At 37.3% G+C, this 11,225-nt stretch overlaps 1 protein-coding gene and 1 long non-coding RNA gene across 2 annotated transcripts in view; one reads left to right on the top strand and one right to left on the bottom strand.

Moving 5' to 3' along the window:
- Nucleotides 1-4,062: 4,062 nt before the first annotated feature.
- LOC107730109 (uncharacterized) lies at nt 4,063-5,161 on the bottom strand. The gene is made up of 3 exons (XR_001638656.1): nt 5,043-5,161; nt 4,438-4,530; nt 4,063-4,159 (listed from the first exon to the last, which is right to left on the bottom strand). It is a non-coding gene; the product is annotated as an uncharacterized LOC107730109 (long non-coding RNA).
- Nucleotides 5,162-8,042: 2,881 nt separating this feature from the next.
- Nucleotides 8,043-11,225, top strand: part of LOC107729704 (RAC-gamma serine/threonine-protein kinase-like) — a 19,796-nt gene continuing 16,613 nt past the window's right edge. Inside the window, exons 1-2 of the mRNA XM_016540374.1 lie at nt 8,043-8,327; nt 10,437-10,682. Coding sequence (XP_016395860.1) covers nt 10,637-10,682 — 46 coding nt within the window. The 5' untranslated portion in view covers nt 8,043-8,327; nt 10,437-10,636. The remainder of the gene's footprint in view (nt 8,328-10,436; nt 10,683-11,225) is intronic.

Here is an 11,225-nt window from a genome sequence, read left to right on the forward strand (position 1 = left end):
TTTTAAAGCTAATCATTACAGAGGTGCATGAAATATGTGTGGCTTTCAGCTCTGGGCTGTGTGCCAGTGGAAAATCATTTCAAATGCATGTTTTACATGACTGCTCTGAAAGATCTGTGTGTCATTGTGTGATTACAGAATGTTTTTTCCTCAATCGAAAGGTTTTGATTGCACTTTTGATAGGAGCTTCATCTCATCTCTGCTGCTGCTCCAGCGGCTCTGGATGTGAACTCAGTGTGAACTTCTGGAAATCAGCGCCTGTGGAAATACAGCACAGTCACACACTGCACCAAATGGTCAGTTTTGATCATTTTGTCCCCTCCGAGCTGCTAAAATCCTCATGTTTCAGTGTTTCGTGCAACATGTGCGATGTCATATTGTCATGTTGATAGAGGATCTCCTCAAGGTACAGTGATTTTACGGCATGTGCATTTCATGGTATGCTGCATTCAAGCACAAAACCACCACCACAGACTATTTGTATAAGTATTTCACCCTAAAATAAAATGATCACCACCATCATCTTTTACCATCAAGTTTCCAATAAAACTGTCTAAAGGTTGGCAAGTTCTGAAGAAGAGATTAAAATGTTTGTAGATGTGATGTCAAAATCTAAAAATAGTAAAGCAATTAAAACGATTAATACCGGTATATGCTCCTCCTTTAACATTTTCACATAATATAAAAAAACAATAATAATAATAAATAATGGTGCTGACCTGCAAAGTATATTTTCTGTATTAAAATTTGCATTGTAATATCCTATGGAAATGTAAATATATGTATAATATATATTTGTCTGTAAACTGATGCTTATGTACCCTCTTTTTTTTGTGTCTTTTTTTTCCTTTCCTTTTCTTGTTCCTTGTTCCTTCTTGTTGAGGCATGTGAAATGTTTTTGTTATATAGTGAGATATGGCACTGCACATGCTACTTGTTGATAATAAAGCATTATATAAAAAAAAACAAAAAAAAACAAATCCCAGCGGGTTCCGTCACTTTTTTGGGTCCCCTAGAAACATTTCCGCTGTGGTCCGTGCTATTTAAAAACGTTCTGAAGACAAACAAAGCACAATCAAAATGACAATTTCTTGTTTCCAGAAGGCATATGACAGGCCAACTCGTGACTCATTTTCAAATCAAGTAGCCTAATTTCTTGCAATAACATGGCTTTCAAATCAGCGTTATTTTAGTCTCATTGATGTACTACAACAGTTTTTATTAGTATTTTGAATTAGATTTTATTTGTAAATATATATATATATATATTTTTTTTTTTACGTTTTTGTCATTTTTATTTGTTTAAATGTCTGTATTTTTATTGATTTTTATTTCAGTTTGAGTTTTTTTAGGGTTTTTTCCCCCAGCAACTAGCTACAATATAATATAAAATTATTTAATTTTGTTTCAGGTAACTTTTTTGGTTAGCTGAAAAGTTAGTTCAAGTCAGTATCAAGTTAGCTGAAAAGTTACCTGAAATAAACTTGATACCTAAAATGGCTTTAGTCTATATCCCTGCCACATCCCTCAAAATTCCACAAAGAATAGAACAGCTTTGGGATTTGGGCATATGGCAAGACTCACGTTCTCTCATGAAACTAAAAACATTTCAGATGAATAAAGATCGATTACTATGTTAATAACTAGCTGTATAACCATAACGTTTTAAAAATTGGTCTAACTCTCCGCTCCATAACAACAACCGCACAAAGGAACTATAATGCTGGAAACATATTCAACACTTATTATTTTTTTATTATTAATGAAGAAATAAGCCTTCCAGCAACACCATTCCTGATTATCCAGGGCGGGAGACCAAGTTTAAGAGCTTAAGAGACAGGATCTTTTGTAAGAATAAAAGGTGAGTGTTGCCAAACGTGAACGGAGGGGATTTCATCTTAATCTTCTGTTAGTGACTCTGAATGTAAGACTTTAAAGCATTCCTCTACAACTATAGAGAGCTTTATATGTACAGTACTGAAGTCAATAAAGGCAGTACAGAGCTGGTCAATCTTCTCTAACTGACCTGTAGACTGTGCGTTTGGTGTGTGTGTTTCTCTGTGATGGGACTGAAGTGAGGCCTGAAGGGTCAACAGATCGAAGTTTCCTCTCTGATATTTCTTAACTGCTCTAGATTCATAATGTCGCATGTCTGGAGTCTCCGGCGTCAATCTGAGGAGAAATCAGAAATCTGTTAAGACTGGTAAAGAGCATTTTTACTTTCACCTATTGCCCTTGAACTATAATGTCATCCGACTAAGTTACATAAGTTAGTATATGCTCCAGATGTTATTATATGATCATCAGCATGCAGTGATTACATTTTTATGTAGGCCAGTACATTAGTGTCACCTGGCTCCCTCGACAAAAACCCAGTGGGATTTTTTTAAGCTCTGTGGCCAATGAAAGTGTATGATTCTTACAAATTTTGTTCATCATGATAATCAACTTTTATGAATTTTGAAGCCTAAATACAAATGTCAGAAGTAAAAAAAGATAAATGTAGGCTATAAATGAACTAAACCTCAGTCACATGACTTCAAAATCACCACCATTAAGCTTCTGACAACTCTTTCAGTCTTTATTTAAAAACATTTTCCCTGAAAGTTTGAGTTAGAATAGTTTGTAAGAGTTTGAACAAACACAGTGAGGCTAGTGAGTAGATGAGTTTTTCTGTTCGGTGTTTGGTATTTAGTGTCTCCGACAACCTCTGTAGTCCCATTTAGCCACTTGAGAGCAATCATCTTTTTAAAATCTAGAATAAAACATCAAAATATCTTGATTTTTGTGTTCACCACAGACAAAAAAAACATTCACAAACCCCATTGGCTTCAGGATGATGGAACCAGAAGTGCTAAAAAGGATGTTTCTAGGTTTTAGCCTATAAAAATACATCATCCCTGCAGCACTGCTAAAGCGCTGCTGATTTCTTGACTAATTTGAAACCCTAATGCAGGGTTCCTCAAATCTTGCCCTGGAGGGCCAATGCTCCAACCCTGATCAAAGTCACCTATTTTCTAATGATCCCGAAGACATTGATTAGCATGCTCAGGTGTGTTTGATTAGGGTTAGAGCTAAACTCTGCAGGAAAGTGGATCTCGTGGGCCAGATTTGAGGATCCCTGCCTAATGTGTGCTGCATGTGGCCTAAAGCAGGGGTGCCCAAACTCGGTCCTGGAGGGCCGGTGTCCTGCAGAGTTTAGCTCCAACTTGCCTCAACACACCTGCCTTTAAGTTTCTAGTATGCCTAGTAAGAGCTTGATTAGCTGGTTCAGGTGTGTTTAATTGGGGTTGGAGCTAAACTCTTCAGGACACCGGCCCTCCAGGACCGAGTTTGGACACCCCTGGCCTAAAGTACTTTACTGACAGCACAAACTAGTGTGAATACATCAGAGTACACATAAACAAATTTTCTCAGCTAGTTTGAGAAAATGCAAACATTTCAAGTCATTCAAATATTAAAAGATGATAGGATGCAAAGTGAATTTCTCTTTTTTTAATACCAGTAGGCTTCTGTAATTGTGTCTGTGTCTCTCTCACCTGTCCAGATGTGAGCTGACGGCATGCACTCTTGCGATCTGACCGGGATACAGTCCCAAAACATCTCGGCCCTGCCGGTGAGCACTGGAGAAACACAGTAAACAGATCAAACAAACATGATGCACACAGTAAAACATGCTAACATGCGTCAAATCAGTATATATATATTAAAGCAATAAAACTGGTCACATTTTGACTGAAACATACGTTACACAATGTTGACATTTTAAGTTAAATTAATACGGTTGCAAATGCCGGCCCTCCAGGACCGAGTTTGGACACCCCTGGCCTAAAGTATCCCCTGGTGGCCGTAGAGTGAACTGCAGTCTGGCGCTGGGTAGACTGTATTTGAGCTTTACTGACAGCACAAACTAGTGTGAATACATCAGAATACACATAAACAAATTTTCTCAGCTAGTTTGAGAAAATGCAAACATTTCAAGTCATTAAAATATTAAAAGATGATAGGATGCAAAGTGAATTTCTCTTTTTTTAATACCAGTAGGCTTCTGTAATTGTGTCTGTGTCTCTCTCACCTGTCCAGATGTGAGCTGACGGCATGCACTCTTGCGATCTGACCGGGATACAGTCCCAAAACATCTCGGCCCTGCCGGTGAGCACTGGAGAAACACAGTAAACAGATCAAACAAACATGATGCACACAGTAAAACATGCTAACATGCGTCAAATCAGTATATATATATTAAAGCAATAAAACTGGTCACATTTTGACTGAAACATACGTTACACAATGTTGACATTTTAAGTTAAATTAATACGGTTGCAAATGAAATTGCTTAATTTACACACTTTATTCAGTCAACATCCATGTCTGGAACTGAAAGCGGTTTATTTTGAAATGTTAGGAGTCAAAGACTCAAAAACCCTTTGGACATACATGTGTGTTGTTGGATGGTTTTTGGTGTCCTGACTTTCCTTAAATTCGTGTAACCTCAGAGCAACTCCTGACCCGGCCATCCTGCACTGAACCCTTGCGTAAAAACATCAGTAAAATGAATTTGGTTAAGTCTTACATGCTCATTAAGAGCAAATGCACATAAATATAAAGTAGCCCTATACAGTGAACACAATGGTTTGCATTTCAAACAAGCCTAAGCTGGTTTGCTGGTCTATCAACCTGATTTAGATGGGTTTTGGTTATTAGCTGGTTAGGCTGGAAGACTATAAGTAGACCAGCAAACCAGTTTAGGCCGGCTTGAACTGTTGTTTTATTTTTCAATATTAAGTAAAATGATGATGAACATTGTTATGCAGCTTCAGAAACAGAATTATGAATAGATCTCCATGAATTGTTGATAGTTCAATATTCATTCTGTGATTCTCATTTCTGCTGCAGCTCCTTGTGTCTCGTTGTTTTTGCTGAGTGAGTCACAGCTGAGGATATTATTGACAGGTCACAACCAAATCACACATTCAAATGCAAACTCTTTGTATGAAAACAAACTGAAACCTGTTCTGAAAGACAAACACAAGGCATCTTACCTGCTTGTTTTCAGTCAGCGTGTAGATGCATTTGCACATTGCATGGCTGAAAGTCAGCGTCCTTATGAGAGCAATGGACAGCAGTGCTTCTGTTACAGAAATCTGACACAGAGACACTGATACTGATACTACACTCATCACATCAATCAGTATCTGTTGTATTCTGGGTTTAGTCTAACAGTCCTCTCTAAAGTCTCCATTTTAATCTACAAGCTCTATAGGTCTGCAGTTTAGAAGCTGTCTCTGGTCTGGAAGCAAACAAATGCAACAGCTAAGATTAATTACGTTTTATACACTTAACCTTTGCAAACTAAATACTATAATAGTACTTTTGCATATACTTATATATGTGTGTAAATTTATATATAATTGTATAAATATATAATTTTTTACAGTGCCATTGCTAATACCTGGAAATAAAATTGTATGTTCGCTTCTTTTAAATTTTTTATATGATTGTGAATCTGAGATGAAAATGTCCTGAAATTCAGAGTTGGAGGTTTATGGCTAGATCTGGATCTGAATTTCACTTCTCAGGTTTGTGTGTGTGTGTGTGTGTGTGTGTGTGCGTGTACTAAAGGTGCTAATTAATTCAATCCATCTGTATGGTATATTTTCATGACCCCACTTTTGTTTACCTTTCTTACATAGTTTTTTTTTTTAAAATAATAATTAAAAATAAATTTAATAATAATAATAATATATTTAAATATAAAAAACATTTAATAAATGTATTAATTTTAAATAAAATATTATTAATATTTTAATAATAATTTTAATTTATATATTATATAATTTAGAAATTAATTCATACATATAATTAATATATATGAATAACATTTATTTTTATTTAATTTATATATTTATTTGAATATAAACTTACAAATAATAATAATAATAATATTTTTTTTTATATAAATGTATTTATTAAAACGCGTATTTGTCACGTTTTATTATGAAGCTTCAGTTTTATGTTTTGAACATTAGAGGGAGACATCCTGCAACCTTATATGTGAAGTCCTTATAAACTATGCACTCTTTGTCGTCTAATCAAAAGATGCATGGAATAAGTTTATAAAAATTATTCCCCAAGTTTGTGACTTTGATCGACTAGAGGTTGTTGTTCAAAGGGTAGTTTGAGTCTTAGTAGTAGCCTATTATTATTCTTGTGTCCTTTGTTTTGTGTATAGCATTTCTGCATTCATTAAATAAGACAAAGGGCCCCAAATCCTCAATCTGTCCCGGGATAGAGGCGGGGAAACTCACTGCAGCTGGTGCTTTTATTATCATTTGACGCATAATAAGTGATTTCTGGTGATGTATGTGAATATGAGGCCTCTTTTCGGTCGGTGGGAGGTCCATAAAGCATTTCTCATTCATATATAGCGAGACCAACAAAAGCCTGGGGAGCGACAAAGCCAGGAAGAGGAGGAGGACGGGGGGAGCGTCCGGTAAAAACGGGTCCCGGTGTGACGTCGAGAGGGTTCCTCCTCCGTCCCACTGGCAGCGGCTGAATGGCTGGGGCTGAAGACGAAACTACAAATCCCACTATTGCGAAGGTCCAGCTTATTGATATTAATAAGCGCAGGCTGACGTTGCTCGCCGACCACCCAATGACAAGGCTTGGTTTATGAATATTAATTAATCAGATCAGATAATATAATCAGATTATAAACAGATTTTAGGTATTGTTTAACTTCTGATTTCAAAATGAGAAATAATCGGGTCCCGGTGTGACGTCGAGAGGGTTCCTCCTCCGTCCCACTGGCAGCGGCTGAATGGCTGGGGCTGAAGACGAAACTACAAATCCCACTATTGCGAAGGTCCAGCTCATTGATATTAATAAGCGCAGGCTGACGTTGCTCGCCGATCACCCAATGACAAGGCTTGGTTTATGAATATTAATTAATCAGATCAGATAATATAATCAGATTATAAATAGATTTTAGGTATTGTTTAACTTCTGATTTCAAAATGAGAAATAATGGTTTATAATCACCGTACTTGCATTTATGTATACTAAAATTTGCCAATAAAAATGCATGTATTCTGGATGTTATTCAGTTCTCGCTGACGTTGTACATAAAATAAAATGTTCTGTCTCCAAACATTTATTTTTTTTGTATTAGATTGTACAGTATTACTTTTGTATTTATTTTATATTTATATAATATTTCTATTAAAATATTATATTATTCATATAACATTTATTTATATTTTGTGACCCTGGAGCACAAAAGCAGTCATAAGTCGCTGGGGTATATTTGTAGCAATAGCCAACAATACATTGTATGGGTCAAAATTATCGATTTTTCTGTTATGCCAAAAATCATTAGAATATTAAGTAGATCATGTTCCATGAAAATACCTTTTCCTACCGTAAATATATGAAAACTTAATTTTTGATTAGTAATATGCATTGAACTTCATTTGGACAACTTTAAAGATGATTTTCTCAATATTTAGATTTTTTTGCACCCTCAGATTATAATATTTCTATTAAAATATTATATTATTCATATAACATTTATTTATATTTTGTGACCCTGGAGCACAAAAGCAGTCATAAGTCGCTGGGGTATATTTGTAGCAATAGCCAACAATACATTGTATGGGTCAAAATTATCGATTTTTCTGTTATGCCAAAAATCATTAGAATATTAAGTAGATCATGTTCCATGAAAATACCTTTTCCTACCGTAAATATATGAAAACTTAATTTTTGATTAGTAATATGCATTGTTAAGAACTTCATTTGGACAACTTTAAAGGCGATTTTCTCAGTATTTTGATTTTTTTGCACCCTCAGATTCCAGATTTTCAAATAGTTGTATCCCTACCAAATATTGTCCTATCCTAACAAATCATACATCAATGGAAAGCTTATTTATTCAATCTGAATTTCAAAAAACGCGGAAGGTTTATCTTATGAATATTAATGAGCTCCCACTAAAGTCTCCCGCTGACCTTCCAATGCCGACGCTTGCCTCATTAAAATTAAGAAGCGGGCCTTCGCCGTAGTAGGTTTCGGGAAATTCGCGTGCTGGAGACGGGGTGCGCCGTCACCGCGCTTTCTGCTTCGGGTTACGCCATCATTCATCCAGGGTCATTCGGTTCACCGGGGTAACGGAGATGATGGCCACATCACGGGCGCGCGTGCCTCCGTGCTCCTCATGACCGACCGGCGGCGGCGGCAGCAGCAGCAGCAGCAGCGTGCGGGTTTGGGTTTGTCTCACACCGGGCTGGCGTGGATCCGATCCCACCGTCTGGCGGAGCGTCTGCCAGGTAACGTACTGCGTGCTTCGCGTTGTTTATTTTTCCTCCATCAGCGAGCAGCATCACGGACAAGGCCGAGCATCCGCGCTGGAGCATCACTGGCCGCCGCCGGGTGGGGATGCTCCTCGGCCTTGCCCGTGATGCTTGCTGGACATAACAAGCGCTTATTTACACATCGAGCGCTATTTTGATATAAATTTACATTGTAAACACATTCAAACCACATCCTGCGTGGTATTATTGATGCGCGTCCACCATTTTACGCATTTCGGACAAATAGAAAACAAGAGCGCGTGCAATTCACATCCTCTGGTCTAAATGCATGTGTGTTTGTATTGTTATCACAGCCGTGTTTTTGAACAAACATTCATTAATGTTCATTGGCACGCTTGTGCTTGTTCGTGGCGCGCTGTCAGTCCGCTGTATGGATTTATTATGATGGCGTTGGATTATATAACAGCAGCTCAATATGACACAAAAGCCGCTGCTTCATTGTGGTTATTGTGATTTGTCATGTTAATTGCTGTCACATCCTTGTGTGTGTGTGTGATGCCCAACCGTGTCTGCCATTGTTTTTGTTGACATTGGTTTGGGTGGCTTCTGTTGTTTAGACATCTCGTTTATTCTAACGACGGGAATTATGCATCTGTTTTATTCGACGTGTGTCAAAATGAGCCTCTTTGGTAAAGAATATGTTTTTAATTTCTGAATTTAAAATCATTTTGATGTTTTCCTGATTTGAAGTCAAAAAGGTCTTTGTGGTGAAACTGGGGAAAAAGCAATAGAAAAAAAGCTCATTTTGTTATAATATTTTATTGTAATTTCTTTAAAAAGAAGCAATTTTGTTTTAAAATGTTATTAATATTTAATAAAAACAAAATCTGTGTGGCGTAATCAATGTGCAGGAAGCCATTTTGTTGTCATGGAATCATGTTTGATTCCAAGATGATGCTAAATAAATAAAAAAATGATAAAGGTCTAATATTTTAAGTGATTTTAAGATCATTGCAAGGTTGATTTGGAAGTTCTAAGGTAATGAAGTGAAATGTTTGATTCCAAGGATGTAAGATTCTAAGATGATTCTTGACTGAAAGTGAGGTCTACTTTTTGTAAAATTCTGATTGTATTAGAAATCTAATTCTAATTTGATTTTTGTTTTTTTGTTTTTTAATTTTCCAGTGTTCTAATATTAATTTCGTCACTCCAGGGTTCAGCAGTTGATTCTGAGATGGTTCTAAGATTAAAATATTCTATTGTTCATAGGGTTCTAATATTCCTTGTAAAATTCTGATTTCTTAGGTTCATTCTCAGATGGTTTTAAGACACATTTTAGGCTCTTATGTTGTTTTAGGTTCTTCTAAGATTGATTGTAGAAATCCAAGATTGGTTCTAAGGTTGTAAAGGTGATTTGTGAGATTTTAAGGTTGATTTTAAATCAATTCTAAAATGATACTAGGCAAAAAATGACAAAAGTTTTATTTTAAGATAACTGTCAGGTTGATTTCCAGGGTATAAATTTAAAATGATATTATTCTAAAGATGTAAGATTCTAAGAGTGAGTCATAGTTTTTAAAGTTGAATGTTGAATTACTGTAAAATTCCAATTTTGGATAGGATTCAAATTTTTTTTTTAGTATTATTTAAGAGTTTATACTGAGATGATTCCAAGAGTTGATTTATTAAGGGGTTCTACCGTTCTACTGGACATTTTCTTATAAAATTCAAAATTTGAAGAGGTTCTAAGATTGATTCTGAGGTTCCAGTGTTGATTCTAATGCCATCGGGTTGTTTGATCGGTTGTAGTATATCAAGGTTGATTCTTAGCTGGTTCTAAGATTCTGCGTTTGATTATGTGGTTCTAAGATGAATTCCAAGGTTCTAAAGCCTCATAATCCAGAGAAGAGGTAGACCGAAACAGGGCTGTGTTTAGAGTCATGCATAGCTTCAGCATCCAGTGTGAGAGAGGAAGAGAAGGCCACGGGAAGAGGCGGCAAATGTTTCCCTGCTCCTAACAATGGCTTTATTTCTCATGGAAGTGTGTGTGTGTGGGAGAGGGGGAGAAGCGGAAGAGAATGACCCATGTTTGTGTGTTTTCTCTCCTTTGTTGTTTCCTTGCAGGCTGAGTCACCACTGGAGTGTCTGAAGGGTCGCGAGAGAGAAAGTGAAGGAGGAGGCTGAGACGTTACATCACAACGTGGCAGAGAAAGTGAGAGGAAGAGTGTGAGAGAACAGGAGAGCAGAGCGAGACGGCCGTAAGGGAGAGCGAGAGAGGAAGTCGAGCACTGGACTGACCCTTGAACTCTGACCTCGGAGCCAACATGAACGACCAGAACGTAGTGAAAGAGGGATGGGTGCAGAAGAGAGGTGAGAAACAACAGCACTGAAATATTGATGTATTAATGAGTGTGTTTTCTAGAGCCCGGCCGATATATCGTTTTGCCGATATTATCGGCCGATATGAGCCTGTTGCCGATATATATCGGTATCGGCGAATATGCCGGCGATATGAAATTTTTTTTTACAGAACATATAATGCAGATAAAATGCTTGAAATGGTGTAATTACTTAGTTTGTCCAGCAGAGCGTGCTCTATTGTTTGCTACTGGTGACCTGGATGAAACGCTTTTGAAGGTTAAGTCTATGGAAAACCACTGAAACTTTGAACGGCCATATCTCCGTAACGGCGCGGCGAATCCGCACCAAATTCGGGGGATCCCTTCAGCTCGAGGAACCCTCTCGAACGCGAATCGAGTGTACGTCTAGAGGCCCGCTTTCGAATGAGACCACCCGTGGAGGCTGGCGTTCGAGAGGGCTCCTCGAGCTGAAGGGATCCCCCGAATTTGGTGGAGATCCGCCAGCGCGTTCGTGAGATAGTGACACCAGTCAACACTTTCACTTCAGTAAGGA

Source organism: Sinocyclocheilus rhinocerous, unplaced genomic scaffold, assembly GCF_001515625.1.
Source record: "Sinocyclocheilus rhinocerous isolate Xijiao unplaced genomic scaffold, SAMN03320098_v1.1 scaffold313, whole genome shotgun sequence".
NCBI lineage: Eukaryota > Metazoa > Chordata > Actinopteri > Cypriniformes > Cyprinidae > Sinocyclocheilus > Sinocyclocheilus rhinocerous.